Below are 26,671 nucleotides of genomic sequence, written 5' to 3'. Positions count from 1 at the left end.
TAATATTTAAAAAAATTACTTATTTGATTTTATTGAATATAGTGCCTTGGATTTCGAGACAATTTAAAATCTTATGAATGTCATGATTAGATGTTGCCTCATCTCGGCGATTTCACTGCCGTGCTCCCAGATTACTCGTAAGTACCTACGTTATTTGAACCATTTATCATATTTTTTCAGATAAACCTTGTATCTAATAACGGAAAAGCAGTGCCAATTAAGTAATTAGGACTCAGTAAATAGGTACCAGATTTTTGCTTAAATTAGCTGTAAGTAAACATTTTGCTTCGATTTTTCAGCTCTTGAAATATATCTGGCACCTGGCATTTTGAAGTTAGAAAATAATGCAATTTTTATGAAAATATTAATGCATATATTTAATTACTCTGATTATACAGGGTGTCCCGTAATGTAACGTCAAGCCGGAACTGGGTGTTGAGGCAAGTTGTGCTGGTTATCAGAAAAATATAAAAAAAATCTACTCCCGGTGACGGTCTTTTTACTCGTGTTGCCACAAATCTTCACTTTTTCCAAATTTTTTTTTGTTATGTAATCCTGAATAATGTTTCTCTAAATTGTTATCAAAATTACAAAACCAGCTGCTCCAGCTTGGATGAAAAAAATACATTATTCCCAAAAAAAATTTCAAAATAAAAATTTTGCCTAGTTTAAACTGACTGTACTGAAAAAAAATGTACTACGCGAGTGTGGCAAGTGACGTCATAATTTGGCGCATTTAGTAAGGATTCCAAAATGGTATAACACTTGGTAATTTTTTGCTGTAATTGTCGACAATTTTTGGTTTTTTGGAAATAGTCCCGTTTTTAACTTTATCTACCTTGGTTAAAAAATATTATTGTAATGTGCCCAAAATTCAAGTTTCAAAAGGTGACAAAAGTTTCTGTGACTGACTGTACGGTAGTCAGTCACAGAAACTTTTGTCACCATGACAGTAATTAGTAGTTGACATACTGTGACAAAAGTCGTCCTTCGACAACAACCTAACAACCTTCAGGAATGGTGCAGTAGAAATAAAATGTTTTTGAATTCCTCAAAATGTCACCACATCAAATTCACCAGAAAACGCAATAAGCTATCCACTGAGTACACAATTGCAGGTGATAAGCTCGAAGAAGTTAAAACTATTAGGGATCTTGGAGTTGTAATGGATAGCCAGTTGCGATTCACGGAACACATTGACAAAATAATTAAGGAAGCAAATAAATCTCTCGGCTTCATACTAAGAAGTACAAAGGGTTTTAGAAGGCTTTCTACAGTCATCCTGCTCTATAATAGCTACGTTAGGAGTAAGCTTGAATACTGCAGCACGGTTTGGTGTCCAGGATATAATGTGCATATCAATAGGATTGAAAGAATTCAAAAGAAACTGATCCGCAGTCTGTCTTATCGTTTCAGGATGCCGAGAACAATTAAGGCCTACCCAGATAAAGCAAAGTATTTTGGTTTGGATCCGCTTTCCGTGAGACGTGTATATATGGATATGACCTACCTCCATAAATTGGTGAACAACCACATTGATAGTCCTGTCTTGCTGGGTCAGCTTGCCTATAACGTGCCCTTGAGAATACCACGTTACCCTTGTGGATTGTTCAGAAATAGATTTTGTAGGACGAGGATGGGTCGCAGTTCACCAATTGTTCGTGTATCTCGTTTGTACAATGATCTCAGCAAGAAGTTGCCAGAACTTGATATACATTTTCAAAGCCTCGCTGGTTTCTTAAAAACAATTAAGACGGGTGACGTGCCCCTGGTGGCATGCATCTAGGAGGCCTCTTATTATTTTATTTTTTATTTTTTGTTGCTTTCTTTTTGTTGTTTAAATTCAAAGTTGTAATTAGGTACTATATTATGTTATTGTATTGTGTAAAGTTCACGGGTTGCTTACATTATAATATTATGCATGCTGTGGTTATCGTTTGTGTGGGAGCAGTTAGCTAGAGACCTTTGGCTTAATTTTTTAATTGTGTTTAATACTGTATCTCATGTTGATAGCCCAATAAAATAAATAAATAAATAAATAAAAGTCACCCGTGCGCGCGCGCCTTTACTACCTGCTCTGCCTGCACTTGTACTTGGTAACAGGGATAATAAGGATATGAAGTTTCGGTTATGGATACGGTTATGGATATTAGAATAATATTATACCGGTTTCGGTTACGGTCACGGATATGAAATCATTTCAGATTATCTTTAATTAATAGAATTTCAAAAATGTAGGTATAATACAAATAGCAAGATGCTGCGTGAGCGTGACCCACATAGCTACTTTATGTACCAACTAAGACGACACCTATGTATGATAAAGATAAACAGGCTGGCATATTAGATGGTGCCAGCGAATGCCAGACAAGTTGGTAACAAATATTAAGATTTAAGGTACAATTCCAAGACAGGCCGCAGACCGCAAACTGCAACCGCAAACTGCAAAACTATGAAATCGGCAGCGCGGCATTGCAGCTGCGGCGTGTATACTGCAGATTTTATAGAGTTTTGCAGTTTGGAATTGTACCCTTAGACTCCGCCTTTATCCGAAACTATCCGTAACTTTTGAATTAGTTTCGGTTACGGTTATGGATATTTTTTTATTTCGGATATCCGATAGTTTCGGTTACGGATATCCATAACATCCCTGCTTGGTAAGATGGCCCTCTCCGTCCCGCTCATACCTTTTAAAATGGCTTCTCCACCTCACTTAAGCCAGAAACTTGAATTTTGGGCACATTAGAATAATATTTTTAACCCAGGTAGATAAAGTTAAAAACGGGATTATTTCCAATAAACAAAAATTGTCGACAATTACAGCAAGATTTTACAAAGTGTTATACCATTTTGGAATCCTTACTAAATGCGCCAAATTATGACGTTATAGCCTGACCAGGAACATAAAAACCCTGGAATAGAGGCGCTTCAATTGCATTTGATAGTGCAACACTGAGTACAGTCGTACATGTGTTAAATTAATAGGCTAAATTTATGTATCAGGATTCAGGATTACGGGCTAATTTGATATTTTCATAAATTAACGAAAAATATTATTAAAGGTAACCTGGTTTAAATAAATTAAATGAAACCATCAATCGAGCTAGTAGGATTTATTTTATTATTCATCAATAATCAAATTCAGAACTTGAATATTCAACTGCAATGTCTGCTCATGAACGCTTCAAACTCGGTACTTCTTTCCCAATTCCATAAAATTCAAACCTTAGAAAGTGACAAAAAACTTTAAAATAGGTAGTTGAAACAGACTACAGCTAATTTTCATAGTGGACTGTACTATACGATAAACATGTCAGTCAATTTGACAACCTTTGTCGGAAACATTATTCAATGAAAATATTGTCCGAACCCTTAGTATTTCTCTTCGACAAATACATTAACACATCGTGAACCACTTTTCTTTCACGACTATAAAAATATTTTAGCAATTTAATTCACAAAATCAATTGCAAACATTTAAAATAAAGTTTGTTTACACTTTGACAACAATAGACTGACATGCAAGGTGACATGTCAATGAAGTTTTCAGTTACTGTTGCCATTAAAAGAAATTAGTACCATTAGTTTTCCGCAACATGGCGAGGGTTTTTATGTTCCTGGTCAGGCTATACTTGCCACACTCGCGTAGTACAATTTTTTTTCAGTACAGTCAGTTTAAACTAGGCAAAATTTTTATTTTGATATTTTTTTTGGGAATAATGTATTTTTTTCATCCAAGTTGGAGCAGCTGGTTTTGTAATTTTGATAACAATTTAGAGAAGCATTATTCAGGGTTACATAACAAAAAAAAAATTTGGAAAAAGTGAAGATTTGTGGCAACACGAGTAAAAAGACCGTCGCCGGGAGTAGAATTTTTTGATTTTTTTTAAATGCCTATTATTTTGACAAAATGCCACATATATTTTTTTTTATATTTTTCTGATAACTAGCATAACTTGCCTCAACACCCAGTTCCGGCTTGACGTTACATTACGGGACACCCTGTATATTATGATTTTCTCAAGTTAAATACCTGGGTACTTCTCATTTACACTCAAATTTGATGGTCACACAATAATAGTTCATAAACGGTATAAGTTAGAACAATAACTTTGAAATCAGATGATAAAATATCTATTTAACTACATACAAAATAAATTTTATCATAATAGAAGCAAAAATAATATGAAAAAATCACATGAAACGATAAAAAACGGGGTGATTTTTCGCGTTCTCATCGTGTCACACCTTCGGTTGCAATGAAACATTTGGTTACTGCATTCACAATTTTCATTCAATTTGTGTGTAGCATATACTAAAATCATCGTAATTAAATATACTTTCCACACAATAGTCAAAAAAATATCTTCTTATAATTATTTTGAATTGAGAAAGCGAAATACGTTGGTCACACGATTTTAGGTACCTAAAATTTTGAGTAATAATACAAGATTGTCGTTAAACCGAACATCAGCAACCAATCACAGCGTTCTATTCGGTTAACGTCAGTCGCGCTTCGACCATTGGGGAGGTGAGATAGGTCGATCGTCGCTCCGCGAAAAAAATACATAACTTTTTGTGAATATCCATAGACATACCGTCGCTTGCTTGAACAATATTTTCTACCTCTAAAATTTAAACAATTTAATTGAAACTTTGCCATTGAAAACTTAACATGTTAGGCTTATTTGTGTAGTATTCGACTTGAACCGTTAAATTCAAATTTAAGGATAATTCATAAAAAACTAAAATTTTCGTCACCTTCGTGGCATCACCTTCGTGGTGTTTTATAGACGAAGGTGATTTTAGGCCACGAAAGTGATTTCTTGCTTTGGTTTATTTTAAAATATAGTGACTGGTGTTTATGTTTTTACAATATTTTAATAACTTATAAATTATACGTGGTAAGTAGAGATCAGTACCTACATCAATAAATAAATAAGGGTATTTTTGTTATCTGTCTATATGACTGTATGTATGTCTGTATATGTGACTGTGTATCTGTTTGTAAGATAAATTTAATCTGAAGTTTGAGTTAAAAGTTGTACAACAAAAATACGAGGCCCTCGGGCCTAAATATTTTTTTTTTTTGTTGATGGACTGATAATCAGTTAGAGTTCTTCTTATTGAGGTACTGATAATCCGTTTTTTGCTTCTTTAGCATTTCAGAATGCCACCAGTGTCACCCTTAAAACCAATTGCGTAGAATCTTGTAACTTAGTAGGTGATGTAATCGGTAAAATTTTATCTTGTATTTAAGTAGGTACCTATTTATTAGGGTAGTCCTTATTTTTCGACTTTTGAATTATCCCCGGGGCACTTTCTCATTCGAATATACCTCTAAATATAAAATTAGCTTTTTTCGTTTTTTTTTTTGGTTAAGATTTAGAGGGCGCTACCAGATGTCAAAATATTTACGTGCAAATGAACATCGCATAGATAGAATAGACAATCGCTTCTTGTCCCCTTCTCCCCTCAACCCCTCTTCTGTACCGACCATGGTACCGACGCGTCGAGATACTAACAAGTCAACTCTTGCATCTTAAAAATATTTGATTCAAATATGTACATTGTACATAATATCTTAGTTCGTAGCAACAACAATAATTTTGTAATATTTTTATTTTTCAGCTATAAAAATAAATGAATCTAACAAATACAGATTTTGTGTTTTTACTTAAAATTCAAACCTTGGTAGCGACCCCTAAATGTCTTTTAAAAAATAAAAAAAAATAATTGAAAGACTTTCATAATGGTATATATTCAAATAACATGGTGCCTCGCAAAATATAAGAAAAAAAAATTTTTTCGTAGGAATAAGGACCACCCTACTATTTATATTATGTTATTGCTATTCATCTATGAAAATAAGACAAAATATATGTTTTATAAACACTTAAGAGTCATTTACAGTAATAAAGTTTGAAAAAAATTATTGCTGTGAAGTACAGAATCACTTTCGTGGCATCAAAAAATTCAAAACGTTAAAGCTTCCAAACGAGACTCACTATTTGACTGATTTACTGAGAATACAATCTTCACATCAAGCGCTACAATTTTTGTTTACAAAAAGTTGAAATAAGTTAGAAATAAAATTCGCCACGAAGGTGACGATGAGAACCGTGGCGATGAGAAATACCCACCTGCACAGTCGGCCAACATTGTTTACCATTAAAAATATATATTATTTTCATATTTTTTACGCGTTGCTATTCGCGGACTACTCACATCACGCGTAAGGCCCGATCTAGACATGACCTAAAGTTAAGTGCTTTAAGTCTGTAAAATACAATTAACAACAAGCACATGTCTGAATTTATTGAATGCATGAATATAAACACGAAAAATAAAGAAGGAATGCCGCTAACCGCCACGTCGACTATAACGGATCTAAAACAGAATGAGTGTTCAATAAAAATGTATTTTTATATGTACTCGTATATGCAGCCGGTATCGATTATCATAACAACTAGCCTATGTAAAGAAATAAGTAACTCAATGATTTACGATTTAAGCTACCAATAGTTATTATACAACATGAATACTCCAATGCAGAAGGTACTTTCGCAGGTTTTTGAATACTAAGCAAGAAATCGAAAGTATAATTGCCTCGTTACCGTATGAGCTAGCAGATCACCTACACAATAATGTTATTTACGTCGTGTCAGTTTTCACCTTTGACGGATGGACAAGTCTTTTGTCGGCGAGCCACGATGCGACGGCATCGATTATACCTATATAAAATTAGAATAACTGGACGGCTGCCCGAGCGGCGAGCAGCAAATAGTACTGGGGCATGCGACCAATCGTAACAGCCGCAAATACATGCATCGCACTCAATGCGGATACTCCACTGAACACCACTACCCCCTCTGGACTTACGATGTTATGTAACTTATTAGGTTTCCCAGCTACCCACGCGATCCTGAGGAAGACGTTTTTTCTCCCCCACCATTCATTTTTCCTCTACTTTTACGAAAAGGCTTTTTATAGCGGAACACAAGGTATTTATGAAACCTGCATATTTTTATACAAGCTTAACAGGAATTTGTCTTTCAATATTTATTTATAAACCTGTAAGGACCCGACCGATGACGTAGGCTGCCAGGCTCCTTACGTTTATATTATAACGTCATTCTTTGCGAAACTTTGAAATTGGATGAAGGTTGAATTTTCGTGACGACGTTAGAAAAAATGCTTTTTACTTAAATGAGTTATTAATAACTTGACATCTACCTACGTACAAGCTCTATGCCCACTATGTAGAAAAGATAGAGTCGCTTTATTTCATTCGTAGCGTATATGAATAAACGTTTTAGAACTTTTTAGTATGAAAATATGTCGACTTCTACTAAAAAAAGTCTACGTGATCTTCGAAATATTAGGCGAAGCAGTAACCGGCTTTATCGCATTTTCCTGTGTGCATTAAGATTCTCAAACGTCCTGCCGTGATAAGAGACGAAATTTAAATTGCGATTCTTGTCTTGGCGAATTATCTGCACTATATGAGTTGCTGGGTGACGACGGCGAGCATCAATGCGGAAACGCGCGCGGTCTGCCCCGAATGGGGGCACGATGCGTCGCGATGGCCGCCGCCGCGTCACCGCTGCATTCGTCTGCACTACGATTTATAAAACATCTGACTATTTCGGTACGCACCTGAATTCTAAGTGTTTGCGCACTATAAAATGCGTAGACGGACGGTGCTAGTCAATTAAAGTTAGAATTGATGTTGAACAAATTATTTTTTGAACTGTTGACTTCATCTTAATCTGCTGATCGGTATTAATTTGTTTTCTTAAAAATAGACTTAGGCGTGGCCACTTCTTTAAACTTTAAGTTTTCTCCGTATCGAGACATTTTACGAAAGCTTTTTTAGTGGTTCGGTAGCCTAACACTTTAAAGTGCCCCCAGAGCCTTATAAAAACCTGCCTATTAAAAAAAGGCTACAAAACGTACTAATAAAACCGATACAGTACTCTAAAAATATATTGTTACCTAAGTAGTGCTTATAATAAACATTATTTATTGTACCTACAAACCTTATGTAAAACAATACTTAAATCATTATGGAATACTAGCTTTTGCCCGCGGCATCACCCGCGTAAAATTTAGTTTGTCATAGGTCGTCATAAATTAGCCTATATGTTATTCTGGGCTATAAACAATAATACTAAAAAGTTTCTTCAAAATCCGTACAGCAGTTTTTGCGTGAAATAGTAACAAACATCCAGACATCCAAACTTTCGCATTTATAATATTAATACTGAAAAGTTTCATCAAAATCCGTACAGCAGTTTTTGCGTGAAAGAGTAACAAACATCCAGACATCCAAACTTTCGCATTTATAATATTAGTAGTATAAACCGTCATTCAAATACCTAATTTAAATTAACAGTTACTACTAAAATAAATATCTTTTCTAAATACACATACATTTATCTATATTCCATCATCATCATTTTAGCTATAGGACTGAACATAGGTCTCTCCCAATGATTTACTATACATATTATTCAAAAATTATAGGCATGTTACCATTAATGAAATAAAGTCTCTCAAAGCTGACAGATGACGTCCTGAACAAGCTTTTTGTGACGCTTCGGGTAAATATAATTTCACGATAACTTTCGAGACTCAAGAGAATAGTGACGTCAGCGTAATGTAGGCTATATTTGTGTGCGAGGTACGTAATAATAGACGATAACAATAATAAACGTACTTTCTTACTCAAAAGTTGTAAGTTAGCATTTGCCCGCGACTCTACCCGCTACCAGATTACTATTTATCTCGAACTTATATGCACATAGAACAGATAACATAAAACGAACTTAATGCCTTTCGGCATTTTCCTCCAGTCGCTCCAGTCAGCCAAACTGAAAATAAAGTACTACTATGTATTAGATATAATTTTCCTGATAAGACTTGGTGGAAAAAGTAAGAGGTAGAAGGTAAAGTATTTTCTTAACTCAATCAGCACTTGCTGTGGTTAACACTTATTTCAGGTGACGATCGCAATAAATTACATTTCATTATGAAAGTAGAATGTAGCTTGATCTCTCTGTAAAACAATTCACACAAAATATCTCTGAAAAACAGTATTCAGCGCGCGAAAGAAGTCACGGGCTCAGCTAGAGCCAAATATTTTGTAAGCTTCTAAAGCTCCTTAAAATAAAAGGTAACAGGAATGACAATTTTATTGATATATCGGCTTAATATTGATAAATACCTATTACTTAAAATAAATAAGTCCACCATTTTAAAACTTTCCATTCAAAACCTAAGCAATTCATGAAATGGTACCTACTTCTGGAAGACTTTTTCACAAAAGCTCTGAAGTTAAATGTAAGTATAAATGTATTTTTTTTTACAACTAAAATAGATAGGTGAACCTACAATTTGAAAACTTTTCATTCAAAACCTAAGCAATTAATTAAGTGGTGAAATTTTTAACAAAAGCTCTGAAACTCTGACTAATGAGTATAATAATCGATTGCGTCCCATTCTTATAAAATTTACTATAATATTTGTATAATTTTGCCTTGTCAATATAAATACAAAATCATTTGTGATTACTTTACACTTCATTAAAAATTTAAAGGAGTAAAGATAAAATAACGTATTTTTTTCGTAAACCCAAACATCTTTAATTCTTTAAGAACGAAAAATATCCTTTGAATGATGAATTAGTGTGAAAATTCACAGATGGTATAACAAGGGGTACGGGGTGATGTTCGGCTGGCCGTGGAAAGCGTGCTCGGTCGGCGGTCGGGCGCGGGCGGCGCGGGTTTATGAAAGCTCGGCCGTACTAGCGGTGCCGTTAGCAGGCTCGGGCGGGCGGCGCGGCGGCCGCGGGCGGGCCGTGGGAGGTACCGTTAATGACGTCGCCGTCGTGACGTCGCGCCCGTGACGTCATACGCCGCGATATAGCCACCAGCCTCGGCGGCGGCGGCCTCAGTAACGCACCGACCGTTCACAAGCGTGTACCTCCGCGCACCTTCTCGCGATCCACTACAACCTACCGAGTGAGTGAGTGCGCGTGCAGTGAGTGGAATGTGCTCGGCCGCATGAGGATCCTGCTGAGCGAGCTGGGACTTTCGGGCGCGTGCCTCGGTCTGAACCTGGAGCCTCTCGACTCCTCGCTGGACCCCGCCAAGCCTGCGCCAGGTCAGCGCCCGCACGACGATACGCGCTCCGTCACTTCTGTGTTTATTTTCGCTTTCGTTGTGTAGAACCTCTGGGTGTTGTAGACTCTGTGTGGAACTCTCGTGACGATGGCCATCGGCTAGAATGCGAGGTGCGTTGCTGACGCCCTCCAGCCAACACTGCGGCCTTAGACATTTTCAAAATACACGTACGTACCTCCCTTTTTATTTTATTTATATTTTATTTAAGTTATACTTTGGATTTCAATACATTTTGTTTACCATTTATCTTTTAAGTTTACTTTCAGTTTTTAAAAGCCTTATCCTAGTTTTTTACCTCCCGCCAGAAATCTAAAAAGCACTGAAGAATGCCTTAATTAATATTGAATATAATAGGCATTTCCATGCAAATTATTGAAGACTAAGTACCTACCTAACTTAGAAAAAAACTTATTAGTAAGTTTCAAAGTCAAAACTTTATGAAAAGTAAACTTTCATCATGAAAGCTCTTCGGTACAAAATGAAAATATTCTCTAAAGTAAACAGAATTTTCTTTCAAATACTTTGTAGGAAAAATAAAGTAACGCTTGTAATTAACAAAATTATGAAACACAAGCTGTCGTTTCGGTATTTACTTATCAAACAAAAGCCATCTTAAAATAATCAAACAATACGCTTATGCGTAATTATTAACGTACCTATTTAGTATTGGCAAATTCTTATTTGTCTTCCTGGTAAACATTGTGCGCTTTGTCTAGTTCAACTTTATTAAAATAACTGATGATCGCATTTTGTGCCTGAATAATAAATTGAACAATTCTATTAAGCTTCACATCCTTGTCCATTTAAAATCTACATAAATGTGGCATAATAGATAAAACGATTAATAACTTTAATCATTTGGAAATATTAATACATATACAATTATATTTTTATACAATCTTCACACATAAATTAATAATAAAGAGATAATAAACGAACTAATGTAACTCATTTTATAATAACATTACAAAACTTAATAGGTAATGTGTATGTAAATCTCAACAAAATGGTTTTATCTTGATTTATCAAACAGGCATAATAAATCTTTAGTAAAATATGGATTTCCAGTGCATCGTCAACCAATAAATCCTTTTAAATTATTTATCTATGTTAACATATCCTACACAATTTAAACAAAACACCCAGTTAGGCCAGATAAATATTTATTTGTATGTTTTTTACGTAATTCAGAATGTTTAATTCGTAGGAGTTTCTAAATATCTGTACAATGTGTCAGTCTAAATACGATACGTAGCATCATAAAAATTCATTTTTCTTTGAAAACGTGAAGAATATAAATAAAAATAATAAACAATAAGTTATTTATTACTTGCTACTAATATAAACATATCTAAGTAGTTATTTAATCAAACATTAATTAAAGTCACAAGAAATAATTTTAAATAATTATGTTGTCATTTTGAAGAATGACAGATACAAAAAACCTTTATTACGTGTAAAAGCCGCTAATTGAATCCAATAAAGTGATGGAAGTCAAGTAGACCACTAATAAGAACATGGTGAAATATTTCAACACCCGTTAGACCGGTCGAAGATGATACACACCGCTTCGGCTAACTGCATAAATTAAACGTATAGATAGATGTATCGGGCTTGTCTTAAGCTCATCACCATAATGTACATACATAGACAGCGGCACCTTCTTCATACGAAAATCGCTATTAGTCGACAAGTCAAATCGTCTTTGGATTTGTTTCACTTCGAGTTAGGTAATGTCTGCGACCATAATGTGGGATATTTATGTCGCCTCCGGTCTCCGGAGCCGATGGCCTCACCCGAACTGCCTGCCACTTGCCCAATCGGTTGTCGCAACCGGCAGACGTTGCACCTGCCGAGATGCGAGCCTCTGCAAATTACCGATCTACAACATTATATCGCATCACGTATGATCTCGATATGTCGATACAAACACCTTACCTACTACTACAGACACTAGTCTGCACACTGCTGCACTAAAAGTAATGTAAGCAATGGTAACGAATGCTAAAAGGCTCACTGTCTTCGACGATGGATTCAAATATGGACTTTCACTTTTGTTTCTAAAATTTATAATAGTGACCATCCCATGTTTGTTCACGCATCACAAACGTGAAAATGAAAGGACTCCATTTTTGGTCTCTATTTTATCTTAAATTTTTATAGATGCTAATATGCAAATAATGATTGAATAATAAAAAGCTTAACATATATTTGGAGGTGATCGAAGTCAAATTAGTTGCCGATTACAATAGACGCACGATTTGAAGTGATGATAGAGCAACGATTTGAATTTTGACAACGATAAGGACGCGACAATACCAGCTGGCGTGACGTCACGGTGGCCGCGACCCCGCGCGTCACTCTCACTGACGCGCCACCCCCGGGTGGAAAAGGGATCGCCCAGTCTTCCCGCCCTATTAAGCGTATCCTGCGTATCTACATAAACGCAGCGGGAATCGTCATCATTGTCACGGCTCTTTTTATTTTTATTGCTCTTTTTATTTTTATCGGGTACATTAAAAGGGCTTAAACGAACGAACGAATAAAGGGCCAACTTTTATTATCTCACTTTACATCTTCTAGAATTTGGAACCTATTAAAAAATCCTAAATTATCAGTATGAGAATATCTCCAGTAATATTCGTACGATTGTGAAAATTGTCGCATGTTAAAATGACAGTGATATGAAACGCTCAAAGGCCGCGCTGTTTTCAAAGAAAAACTTACGTAGGCGAATGAAAAAACGTGAGTGTTTTCAGGCGTGTTTTGCAGTGCCTGTATCGCTTTCGGTTTAAAAGCACGTTTACGTCATACCGTCTAAAAATAGAGGGGTGGTGTTAGCGGCAAAACGCCGGTGAGGGGGTGAGTGAGGCGCCGGACAACGGCGGGCCCGCGCCGCCTGTGACGTCACGTATTACGTCACGCATCGACCGCGATTCATTTCAAGGACGCCCTTGCCAGCCGCCCAGCCGGCTACCAACTTCCTTTTAACTTACGCCCACTTTGCACGGAGCTTGCAGTAAATACAACACTGTAGCTAGCACTGTGCAGCATTTGATTGAGCAACATTTTAAAACATTACTGAACACCTAAGGTCTACGGATAAAAGTATAAAATAATCACACAGAAATTATTCAAAAAGCAACTCAAAACTTTTTAAGATCATAGTTATGATCGTAGAATCTTTATTAATTAATAAATATACATGATCATTTAGCTAATTAATGAAGATTCTATCATTTAATACAGTATAAAACAAAGACAATGCTGATGACTGAATTAAAGTTATGGATAATATGGAATTATTAACTACATAAATAGATCATGTATTTATGTACGGACCGGACATCGAACATATTATACTTACATGATCATTTAGCTATGTAAAATATGATTCACTCCTTTAAGAGCTTTTTCAAGCTTTTAATGTTGTAAGCTTAAAAACTTTTCATCTAGGACTTACCTACTACAGTTTCAGATTTTTTTTTAATCTCGTAGTAAAAGTCTCGTAGTATTTGTGCTACGAGGTATGTACCAGATATTTGATCTATGCCGGGTGTGTTTAAAAGCACACTTAATATGATCCAATTTAGGACATAATGTCGTACAATTTCTTTCCCAGTACTCAGCTTTATAACATACCCCTAAAAGGTTCTAGCGATACGGTATACTTAACCTATTTAGTGTTATGTTCTATATCCATTTATGTGAACGATAACGTGCCGCTATTTTGGGAAACATTTAGGTTTGTCTATGCGAATATGTATTCAGAGGCAGGGGAGGCGTGACGTCAGACGCGATGACGTCACGGCAACACTCCCCCCACCCACGTATTTTCATTGCCGACAGCTGATAAATACAAATCTATTTTTCCGAAAGAAATTTGCTGACGTATAACGTAAATACATTCACGTGATCGTAAAAATAAACTTGAAAGCTGAAGTTGGAACAGAAATTGCTTTCATTATAAATATTAATTACTTATGTAGAACATAAGGATATGACCACGGAATGATTGCTTTTGCCTACATCTTGCATTCAAATTTGAATATCTTAACATGGCAGGTGCTGTTGTGGCTATGCTAATTGTTTTCCACCTGGATTCAAAAACCCAACATGTAAAAAAACAGTAAATTCAGAAGAATAGTAGTTATTCAAGCATTTCTTCAGATGAGCATTCTCGTAATTAACAAAATATTGCTTATTTTTCTGGTCTGGTCATAATAATATGAGTATAATATAAAAAAAAACAAGCTTGTCTTACTCGTAGGTATTCAATATCAAATATTACCAACTTATTCTGTCCTTTAAAACATATAGGTAATGGAATGTAATGTAAGTTTCTTGGAAAGTCATAAATAATCTGAAAACTATAAAGATTCTATTAAGTAAAGTAACTTTTATAAAGTCCCCTCGTCAATTCGAAGTGTCCAAGAACTAGTACCTTTTTCGCTAACGTAATAAGAGAAATCCCCTGCCACACGTGCATAGATGTCTCGTTTGATAAGATTATATCACGATTACAAAGCTTAATACCTCATTAAATGCTTCGTCACGAATGACGTTAGTCAGACGCCGGTAAGCTGTCAATTGTTACGTTAACGCGAACCTCGTCACTGCCTTGTTTACGCGCGCATTACGCAGACACGCTCCAATACGTCACAGACTGGGAAAGCTCTAACGCCATTGCACGATATACCTACTATCTAAAGATAAAGCGTAATTAACCATGAACCATGCAATCAATACTTGATTCATACGCGCGCCATCTAACTGAAAGTTACGGAACGAACAAACCGTCTCGCGGAGTTATAAGGGTTCTGTATTGAGGGTGGCGAGGTAGCAACGGTGAAAGGCAAGGGAGCTTTTAAAACGTAGCTTTCCTGACTCACAGTAGATGTCGTCTGTCGTCTTATCATTTTCAGACTGAGGCATCTTTTCAGGACTATATTTTATTTTAATGTCCAAGTAACTTAATAAAACCTTTAAAAACTATTTATATTGTTCATAAATATTCAAACGAATAAAAGCTCTCTGAAAATTTAAGCGCCGAGTAGGTAGTATTGATTAGGCTATATTCAAATCCTAAATTAATGTTAATTAATACTATTATTAACATTCAAGGTGTTGCGGTTGACTATAATTTTATTTTATTCAAAACACATGCTGGTAAAATGGTTTTATTATACCGTTTTTAGGTTCATAACGCAGCTTATGACATGCGTGTTTCTTATTATTATATAACTCTATTATCTAGTTTAAAAAAATATATTAAATAATAATTCATATGTAAAGTTATTTGTGTAACTAGGTGACCAGGCGAATTTCGTACCGCCTATGTTCATCAGAAATAATAATGTGAAAGATTTTTTCGAATCGGTCCAATGGTTTCGGAGCCTATTAGTATTCATTACAAATAATCAAATCTTTCCTCTCCTAATATTAGTATGGAAAATGGTACCAATATTTGTTAAAGTTAACTGGGTTGCACCATCTTACTTTAACTTTGATAAACGTCAAAAATCTGTCTAACTCCATACAAAAAGCACTGGTTATCGTTATAAGCACTGGTTATCGTTATAGTTAAAATTAGGTGGTGCAACTCAGCCTAAGAAAGAATATAAGCCGCTCGGTATATTTCGTCATCAAAAGTATATCAGGTTAGTTGATTTTCAGCGATTTAAGCTGTGTTCATTTTAATAATACTTTGTTATAAATACAAAAATTAAAATATTTAAGACAATTAGTACCTACTATAACAAGACCTTGAAACTGTAACTATTGACTACAGTCTTAATTTCTATTTAATACATAAAGTCAAATGTAGAGTCACTTTAAATAGATAGCTACTATCTTTTTAATTAAAGTGACTCTACATTTGACTTTGTAATTACAATTTTGTCCAAACAGACAATATTCATTTTGTTATACTTACATTTTATTTTGACTTGTTTTTGAGCGAAATTAGTCTCATTTGTAACATAGTCAGTCAATATAATTAACGTCTGAAAAATTAGTTTTCTGAACTTATTTAGCTTACATACATTATTATCTGTGCAATTAGTTATTAAAAGAGAACTGAAAATCATAACTTTCAAATATACCTATTCAAGTATTTTTTATTATATTTAAAAGTAGTTAAATATTATTTTACACCAATTGACTAGATAGATAACAAATTAATATACTCGTAGATAAATAAGTACAACTATACTCACTTTACAAATAGCTTTTTATGCGAACCACCATCGGAATCTGTCAAATAAAAAGCTTCTACTTTTCAGTAACACGTTCATAACTTTAATCTATGCAGATTATAGAACGTATTTTATAAAGATTGCAATAAGTTTCACCATCATTTCGCGATTTAAGTAAATAAGTAGTAATGGTTGCAAGTTGCATGAGCTTTTTCATATATTTCGTTTTGCATGAAAAAAATTGTCTGCACCTTGTGACAGCCATCAATGGGCTTATGCGCGGAAACGATTAAACTTTTATATGAAAATTCAATAAATTTTATATGAAAAGTCTGTTGTCAGTTACATATTTACAATCAATAAAAAATAATCAACCTTTACCAGTGAATTTTGGAAAATGTATAGGTACAGGACACAACATGTCATTAGTATTAAAGATTATGAAGCAGTACCTCTAGTAGGAAAAACTTTCGAGTTCGTTTCGTTGCGTATTCAAAGTGTCATCGAAAAATTTTGTATGAAAAATTAAACAGCGCCCCCTATATTATAGCCGCCCTAGGGGGCGCTGTTTAATTTTTCATACAAAATTTTTCGATGACACTTTGAATACGCAACGAAACGAACTCGAAAGTTTTTCGTACTAGAGGTACAGTTCAAAATATGTGTAATGTTGATATGATGTTACATACAAAGGCTCAGAAAGGCTTGCAAAGAATGCACATGTTGAAGTAATAAAAAAAAAACTTTTTTAAAAACAAGCTTTATTCTGAAATGCAGTTGTACTAAAACGAAAAAAATAATTGTATGCTAGGTTCAAATTCATAATTTCGAAAGCTTGTATCGCGCATGGAATTTATTCTTCTTTTTTTCTATTTGCGCTACAAGCTTTCGAAATTATGAATTTGAACCTAGCATACAATTATTTTTTTCGTTTTAGTACAACTGCATTTCAGAATAAAGCTTGTTTTTAAAAAAGTTTTTTTTATTATAATTTTATTTTACACTTTTTAGTTGTATCTCAATCTCAGAGCCCTGGAGATCATCTAGCACTAAAGTGTTTAAAAAGACAAACCCAACGAACCCAAACTCGATGAGATTCCGCCGTTTCGTTTAGGAGTTCCTATGGCCACCTCCTGACTCCATCATCAGACCAGCTCAATGGTACCATAACATTGCATTGTCATCGTACTTACATAAGTATACCAAATTTCAGCTCAATCGGTTGAGGAGAACTGGTCTTAAATTCAGTTGCAAGATTTGTCCCACACATACTAACAAGTGAAGTCAATATAAAGCTTGTAAAAATTGACGATAGTCTCATTTTCATTGTGATATCTAGAGGGAAAAGTGTTGAAAGCTCATTCAAATATACATAACTTGGTTGCGATCTGCTTAGTAATCAGTGGGGAATTCAAGGTCAAGGTCCATTTAACATTAGGTACAAATTAATTTGAAATATAGGCCCGGTTTCTAAATTGAGATTATACATATTTTCATTCAATGCCCGCGGACTGGGCCCGATATTGAAAGCTTGGAGTTATAGGTCTTGAGCTACTATAGTTTTGATAAATAGTAAATTGTTCGTTGTCCAAAAACATTAATTTAGATTGTCGATATAACTAGCCACTCTACATTACATTAGTTAAATTATATTATTCATGTATACGTGTGTAAAAAATACTTACTTTGAAGTACGTAATTTTTGTACGGGCGACGACATATAACTGACATCTTAAGTTGCAATTTTGCAACAAATTAGATATAATTAATAACATGATTCTGTACTCACTATACTTAATATTAACATACCTACTCGTATTACTATTACTTATACAAAATACACTCAAGCCGTTTACAAAGAACGTGTGGATTTTTAATTGAAAATACATTTGAAAAGCTCTCGTATCTAAATAAAAAATACAATTTATACTTTCGCGAGTTCCTCCTGTATATTATTTGGCAGAAGTCTATCCATAAACTAACCTGTAACAATACAAACCGGTATTAAATAAGTTAAAACTACATAATAATCAATCATAAACTGGAGAATGATAATCACTAAGCAGTTTTCAGGGCAGGTTAAGCTTAAGTAATCGTTTTCTTTTCGTTATAATGTGGTACCTATAAGTCCCACTACTTCAGGTTAATATACTGCGCTCTATTGTATTTCTACTGAAAATTGTTATCACTATAGTAGCGACTAGGGCAAAATTCTTCCACCATGACGGTAATTCCAAAAAGGATTTTTATAAACGTGTTAAGTTAATATAGTCTGTTATTTTTGACGCTTAAGCTGCAAATTAATGCAATCGCAATACCTGTGTAATTATCAGGTAATAGTGAAAAATTTCTAAAAAAGCATAAAACTGTTGACATGGCTGAAGTGCCTATCTAGCAAATAAGAATAAACTCTAAAAAGTGAGAGTTGAAAGGTTATTGACACGGAATTAGGAATCCTAAAACTGCTAACTGTACGTCACAAAAACAAACATTCGTGTTTATTTAAAACCTGCCTAATATTACGTATGCATTGATATTACCTGTTAGTACCTATGCGTATAAAGCGGTTGTCATATTCCAAGAAAACTTCCTATCGATTTATTTACGAATATTCGTAGTGCATACTTACAAATTACCTATCTCAATTAAGGTATTTTTTAAGAAATCACTACTAAAATAAAAACATTATATAGATTTTAATATTATTTTTAGTTAGATAATTTAAAAAAATTACCAAATAAAGATACCTATCACTGAGAAATTTAAAAAAAAAAACCAAACAAAAGCTTCCACACTGTTTTGTTCATAGCTTAATAAGGCTGGAATTAATGGTTCTTAACATAATAGACTCTGCAAATGCCACTGATTTCATAACCTCCCAAGGGATCCATCGCCTTTTCGCCCTAAAAATTTTCATAGTTTGGTGCAATCCAAAATTATATTCAAGCCCCAAGATATAAGGGTGAAGATCCATTGTGTGCTCATTTATGATTCTATAGTGTCTCTAGTACAAATAGATTAGGTGTATATAGATTTCAATTTTCGGGGCGTGGCGAATCAAGCACCGTTACACGATGTATTCAAAACGCCAATATTCGGTGGGTATAACTGCAGTATAAATTAGAAGACCTTTCTTTCCCGTCGTCACTTGTGAAGGAAGGGTAGCAATAGACAGACACCTAGAACAGTCGCGAGATTATTATCGATTGGTCAATAAACGTGTTGGGTGAAGGAAGAACCAAAGTATGTTCGCCGAGGGTAAATATAAAAGATGCATGGGTTATGTAGCGTGATAGTTCAAAGGACGACGGCGTCAGTTCCACGAGTAGCCATTTCCTCGCGCATTCACAATCCACCCTCCCGCGCTGTAACTCAACTTCACTTGCCTATGAATATTGTATCGTCCGATTGCCTCTAATAACACGGAAAAATAGTATCGTGAGGCTAGGCTGACTGTGTTGTCGTTGCTACAATGGAATTTTTCGTTTGTTGCAGGGCCGAGCGCCATAGAGCCGCGCTCGCCAAGCGCTTATACGTCCAACGCCTCCAGCATGCTACTGCTGCAGACACACGTGAGTACTTTACTTTATTTTATCATAAGTTCACCCCAAATAGTTATACCTTATAATCTAATTTATTTAAAAAATGAAACATGTACGATCTCTATTTAATTATTCAAAACACCCCTGCGTCATTAAATGTTTCTAAAAATAGATTTATATAAAATCTAATGATAATTATGTGGCATTTAACATTCAATCTATATGGAAATTTATAAATATTTAAATAATGCATCATAAGCTTAGACGCATATGTAACTAACTTTGTTGAACTTTAAAAAAGTTCTATCGAAAAGCATTAATACATTTCCCAATTTGATTAATTTAAATCACGCTTTTTGGTGTTAGTTAAGCATGTGCCGTCAAGTATTGAATAGGATACTAAATAATTAGAACACCTGCACAATTTGAATGACAAGTGAGCAGTCGATAAAGCGAGTCATGAAAGCATCGTTAAGTAGGTAGAGACAAAAAACACGCCATTGGTGCGTCGAGGCCGCCCCTGTCTACAGTCCACCGCCTACCGATGTGACGCCTCCAATATCGATCGATATTTTTTTTTGTTACAGAGCAACTACGGTTCGTCCTTCACTGATCTACTGTCGCCGCAATACCAAGACGACTCGTCAGAAATCTTGGAAGAAAATCTCGATCCATTCCCAGACGTAGAATTTCACGCTCCCGTTCCGCCTGAAGTAAAGTCGCAACGCACGACTCCTGTCAGTGATCCCTCATCACCTACCCTCGGCCCTGCGCTGCCCAGTTTCGAAGAAACTTACTCAGTTCGTTATCCTAAGCAAGAAGTTACTGAATTTGGAATAAAAATGGACGAAGATTGCTACAACGTTAGCGCTTACTCTCATCAAGGCCACACTTCAACTCAACTGTTATACCCGTATCATCAACCGACAATACCCTATGTACCGTCACCTTACTACGCGCCCGCCCAGCCCTGCAGTCCTACGTTTGATTCCGGAGGAGTGACGCATAATCAGGATTCGTACTCACTGCCTCCCTTCCCTAGTTCCGTCGATTTGCATATAACTACCGATCAAAGTTCACGGCAAAGGCGAGCTTCTTTACCAGTGCAACGATCTGAGTCTAGTAGTTCTAATGAAAGTCCCAAGCTGCATGGAGGCCGAGTGCATTGCATGCAGGCGTCAGCGCCGAGTTCGGCCTCGAGCTCGCCCGGCGGAGCGCCCGCCGACGTCGGAGGCCCCCGCGCTGCTCCTTCCTCGCCGAGCCAGCTGTGCGCTGTCTGCGGTGACACTGCTGCTTGCCAACACTACGGTGTTCGAACCTGTGAGGGTTGCAAGGGATTCTTCAAGAGAACCGTGCAGAAAGGATCGAAGTATGTATGTTTAGCCGAAAAATCTTGCCCTGTCGACAAAAGAAGACGAAACAGATGCCAATTCTGCCGATTCCAGAAATGTTTGGTGGTCGGAATGGTCAAAGAAGTGGTCAGAACTGACTCATTGAAAGGAAGACGAGGCAGATTACCATCTAAACCGAAATGCCCTCAGGAGTCCCCGCCGAGTCCGCCGATTTCTTTAATCACGGCTCTAGTAAGAGCGCATGTGGACACATCGCCCGATTTTGCTAATTTGGACTATTCGCAATATAGGGAACCGAACCCAATGGAACCACCGATGTCGGACTTGGAAGTAATTCAGCAATTCTACTCGTTGCTAACGACATCTATTGATATGATCAAAGTATTCGCAGAAAAAGTTCCCGGTTATGGAGAACTGTGCCCCGAGGACCGTGAACAATTGTTTGCATCTGCCAGGCTCGAATTATTTGTCCTTCGGCTGGCGTACCGCACGCGGCCCGAGGATACCAAGCTCACCTTCTGCAACGGCGTGGTGCTTGACAAGAGACAGTGCCAACGCTCTTTTGGAGACTGGCTTCACGCTGTACTCGACTTCAGCAACACACTGCATTCAATGGACATCGATATCTCTACATTCGCTTGTCTCTGCGCTCTGACTTTGATAACAGGTATGTAGGAGTATCCTTCTTGATTTCAAATTATAATAATTTAACAGAAACCATAAATAAAAATAATAAAACGCCAGTAAAGATACGAAAAGTTTAGCGGCTAAACTTTAGCCTAATAACTTTTTACAAAAAAAGCTTAATGTAACAAGAAATTAACGAGAGCTTTTCTTTGTTTCCAGAACGGCACGGTTTGAAAGAGCCGCACCGGGTGGAGCAGCTGCAGATGAAGATCATCGGCTGCCTGCGCGCGCACATGCCGAGCGGCGGCGCCAGCGCGGGCGGCGCGCCGCACTTCAGCCGCGTGCTGGGCGCGCTGCCGGAGCTGCGCTCGCTGTCCGTGCAGGGCCTGCAGCGCATCTTCTACCTCAAGCTCGAGGACCTCGTGCCCGCCCCGCCCCTCATCGAAAACATGTTCCGCGCCAGCCTCCCCTTCTAGGCCACCCATCTCCCGAGGACCACTCCCGCCTTCGTATGCATTCTCCTTCGATGTTTAGAACCGACTCCGTTACTTATAAGTGTTTAGAATATTCAATATTTTTCTATAGACTAGTTGGACTTTCTAAAAGATACGATCTCCCACGGAATCGGTGTTAAGTAGGTATGGTTTAATAATTTAAGCAAAGAAGACAATCTTATTGCGTAAGCCCTATAATAAACTTAATTTATTATAAACATAGGTATTCGTCGAATTTTGGGTGTGATTTCGTTTAATCTTATAATGTTGTGTATTTAGTCTGCATTTGAGTTACCGCTCGTGATCAATGGCATCTTGTCGTACAAATATTCCTATGTTATTTACTTGTGTATTATTTAATTAAGGGAAATCTAGTCACAAGACTTAGAAATGTTAAATGTGGCTCGTAGACTCCGAGCTTTTATATGTAGTATAAGGCAAGATTAAGGCATTTGATGTCCTTTCATAGGTACCTAGATATCGGCGCCATACCGCAGTAGCGCGCTATTCTAAGTACTTACGAGTGTCCAAACAGATAATGTTGGAAGTTACCTTTAGGTTTAAATTATTTTATAAATAATTTTAGACGCTAGGACGGAATAGGAATTTGTTACAATAAGGCAAGAGAAAAAGTTCAGCATGACTAATATGACTACTAAACCCAACGTGTCTTAAAGAGTACCTTTCTACTTAGATAGATTAATGTAGATGCATACTTATCACTATTCGCAAACATATTATATATGTATTGTGATTGATATAAAAAAAACATATCACTGTTCCTTTTATTTATTTATTTTATTTTTGTCTTCTTCTGCTCATAGATGAACAATCAATAAAATTTAATAAATTGGAGTGGATTGTTTAAATTAAATACATTATGTAATTGGATAAGTAAAATTACTTTTTGTACCAACAAAATAAAGTGATTCGTATTTAAGCAAATCATTGAGATTATAGATTGTGATTAAATGACTTAGACTTCTTACGCTGGACCAATGAAAACTAGCGTTAAAAAGTGTAGATTTATTAAAATAAATAATGACTATAAAACCCTCAAAAGCCTGCTTCAGCAGACGTAATTAAAAATCTACATTGTTACAAACTTAGGAATAACATTTAACTGTTTGAGATATGTGAAACATTAAGTAGTAGTAATTACAAGTGGTCGCTTAATCCGGTCTGCATATTTTAGACTACAAAATCATTGAAGCCGTCCATTAACCTTTCAGAAACTAAACAAGACAAGTAGTTAGGTGTGCCCCAGCCTCAGTAAGTAACTATATCATGTTTTCAAATAGCATCACTACATTCTATTTTCATAGAATAAAATTTAACATGCCTTATCCAAGCAAAGTTAATTTATGTTACACTTGCCTCTTAAAAAGTCGTAAAGCTGACACAAAAAACAAGATATTTGTAAAATATTTGAATTTTACCACAAATATTTTCTCATTGCAACGTGATAACGTCTAGAATTATATATTGTATTGTATTAATCAATAAAGATTATATCTTAATATATCTTATTAGACGCGAATATTGGTATTTAAGTAATTTTGTACGAAATTGGTAATATTTTGATAATACTATTATAAAATGCTGGACTTTTTACTCGAAAGCCAGAAATCCTTTATGTTAGATAATTTTATAGATTTATAAGTGATAATCAAGAAATTATTATCTGTCGTTAAATAAGGCGGCAAACTTTCAAATAAGTACCTAATGTACTTAATTTACCTATTACTTTTTGGTTGTGCTTTATTAGATGCTGTATCCCAGTAACAATTTTGAACCAGTCATTTTCACTACATACTATATTAAATTTTAAAAACTCTGTCTAATAAATTCGATGGTTACTCAGTTAAAATATAAGTAATGTATTTTTTACCATTTAACACTGATGTAAATGAAACTTCATTAAGTGTACCCTATCTACCCTTAAGCAATAAGATAAATAAACTTCTCTTCAAGTTTCGAGAGTGAATATTAGTAGGTACCTACTTATAATTTAGTACAAAGAAACATTTCATAGTTAACAATTATTACGTTAAAAATAGTTTTGACAACTTGAATTATAAAACAAACTGTACCTATTTTTTTTTTTAGATTATTGTGACACAACCTTTGTTAACTTGAAGAGAATTGTAAAGCATTAAATTTACTGTTGTGATAAGTACCTACTGTCTTAAATTACTAATAATATATTCTTGTTAAACACCATGGTAAATGATGTTACCTTCCGGGACTATTAATAAACTGCATTTCTTTTATCGAATAGATCGATATGCTTTTGTTATAATGTTACACTTTTTTCTTTGTAAATATTTCGTCAAAATATACTGTCGCAAATGCGTCAATTGAATTTTATTTTACTTTTTATTAATACCTTTATAAAACTGCCTTTGAACTACGAGTATACTACATCTTCTCTTAGCATTCTATTATTTCACTAATTCACGAACAAGTTAAAGTAACTTTGTATGCTTTGGCTAAGAACACTCATAGTAACTTGTTCGAGGTGAAATGAGTCGCTTAACTTCAAACTCGGATAAATCCAATTCTAAGATTTTTTGAGATTTTGGTGTCAAATCAAAGAGAAAAAAAATATGTTTTAAACATTTTTATCAGTCGTGTATAAATCAGCGTGGTTCTTGAGAAATAAGCCGTTAAAGTCGTAATATTTTATCTAAGACAGATAGATCCATGAGACATTTTTTTTCAAACGTAGCTAAGTCCATGAGAGCCAATCAGGTAATTGCGTTTCTTCAACATGGCCGCCAGTTGACGAAAACTCAGCGACCAGTGGCACCATGCGCTCCCGCTTTTTATCGTTTCTTTGCGATATTCAGACAGTTCCCATGGATAATTATATTAAAATTGTGTCACCAACTAAAGCCCGCAAGCGGCTTAATATAAAAGTTCGCCATAAGAAAGAGGAAAGAGCGAAAACTCGGTAAATTTGAAATACCTATCCCTGTGCGTCGTTTGGAATTTAGAGTTGGCACTAGTGTTGTGTTAACCGTTTTCGATTATTATATGAGTCCTTCTATTGTTACAGAATATTTTGGACATAAGTATGTTTATGATATACCTAATATTGAGTACATTTCTTTCTCCGATCAAATTTGTGTAGGTATGATCATGTAAGTTTTAGAATATAGGTAAGACGTGCTTTGTGGAGTTGGGTCGTCTGGATATGTTTTGCAGTTTTTTGCTAAATATAATAAATTTGTAAGTGTAATTATGTGAAATAAAATATTGATCTATTTAAATGATTTATTATAAACTAACATTTTTTTTCCTTTAAGTTAGGGGCTGGAAACGCACTTTAGCCAATTGGGCATAATGGGCATTGTTGGTGGAATTGAAATATTATAAAAAATGCTTAATATTGAAAATGTGATTGGGCGACCAATTCACGAAGAAGAAATTGAAGAAGATGACTGAAGAAATATTGAATTTTGTTTAAAATTATTAAATTGGGTACTTCCTATTTTTATAAAATAAAAACTAGATTTTCTTATTTTGTTTTATTATTCTATTCAGTTTGTTGCTACTAATTTGACTGTCGATGGTAGGTATACCGTGATTTCGTCACTACCACATGTGCTACCACATCCCTAGCTCTAATCGTGTTTTTTCATAACTAGATAAATCCGAATCTATTAAATCAAAATTAGATAAATCCGCATTGCGTTTTTTCAAACTTGGATAAATTGCATTCCATTATATCAAATGAAGGTAAATCCAAACTAAATATTAAATTTTTGGGAGAATGCGTGATTTAAATACTGAAATGAATAAACAGGATCATTTTCTTCAATAGTAGTGACATAATAAAAAAAAACTGCCTTTTAATTCATGAAAATAAGACTATAAACACTTTTTATTAAATATCTCCGAACAGGGTAGAGTGGATTTATCCGAGTTTGAAGTTAAGCGACACAAATATCATACAGGGTTTTGTAAATGGGTTTATAAGCCGACACTAGCACATGCTAACATGGGCTAGTAGTAGTAGTAGTCGGCCGGCTATATGCGAGTAGGTAAACCCATTTACCTAACACCCTGTAATGTTGTGCACCATCTTCCTTTATTATAACAAACGTCAAGTCTGTCAAACTCCATACAAAAACACCGGTTATAGTTATAGTTACGGATAAAGTTAATAAGATGGGGATGGGGCAACTGAGGCTAACATTTAAATACGTTCAATCGTAACTTGTATTTGCGCCGCCCGACAAAGCTGACTCAAGCTGCTTGAGGAGG

The 26,671-nt window shown here is 35.3% G+C and overlaps 1 protein-coding gene across 1 annotated transcript; it reads left to right on the top strand.

Moving 5' to 3' along the window:
• Positions 1 to 9,967: 9,967 nt before the first annotated feature.
• Positions 9,968 to 24,769, top strand: LOC135087801 (probable nuclear hormone receptor HR38). Its single transcript, XM_063982595.1, has 4 exons — positions 9,968 to 10,354; positions 19,880 to 19,956; positions 20,514 to 21,945; positions 22,125 to 24,769. Exons 1-4 carry the CDS (start codon positions 10,291 to 10,293, stop codon positions 22,379 to 22,381), a joined length of 1,830 nt encoding a protein of 609 aa, XP_063838665.1. The 5' UTR covers positions 9,968 to 10,290; the 3' UTR covers positions 22,382 to 24,769.
• Positions 24,770 to 26,671: the final 1,902 nt, after the last annotated feature.

Source organism: Ostrinia nubilalis, chromosome 3, assembly GCF_963855985.1.
Source record: "Ostrinia nubilalis chromosome 3, ilOstNubi1.1, whole genome shotgun sequence".
Lineage (NCBI taxonomy): Eukaryota > Metazoa > Arthropoda > Insecta > Lepidoptera > Crambidae > Ostrinia > Ostrinia nubilalis.
The sequence above is the reverse complement of the archived record's forward strand: the minus strand, read 5'-3'. Positions and strand labels throughout refer to the sequence as shown.

Bases quoted from the DNA above. Each gene is read 5' to 3' on its own strand.
- LOC135087801 (XM_063982595.1), top strand. From the start codon at position 10,291: ATGCGAGGTGCGTTGCTGACGCCCTCCAGCCAACACTGCGGCCTTAGA. The intron at 10,355-19,879 runs GTACGTACCTCC...CGTTTGTTGCAG, and splicing joins TAGACATTTTCAAAATACAC to GGCCGAGCGCCATAGAGCCG. The intron at 19,957-20,513 runs GTGAGTACTTTA...TTTTTGTTACAG, and splicing joins TGCTACTGCTGCAGACACAC to AGCAACTACGGTTCGTCCTT.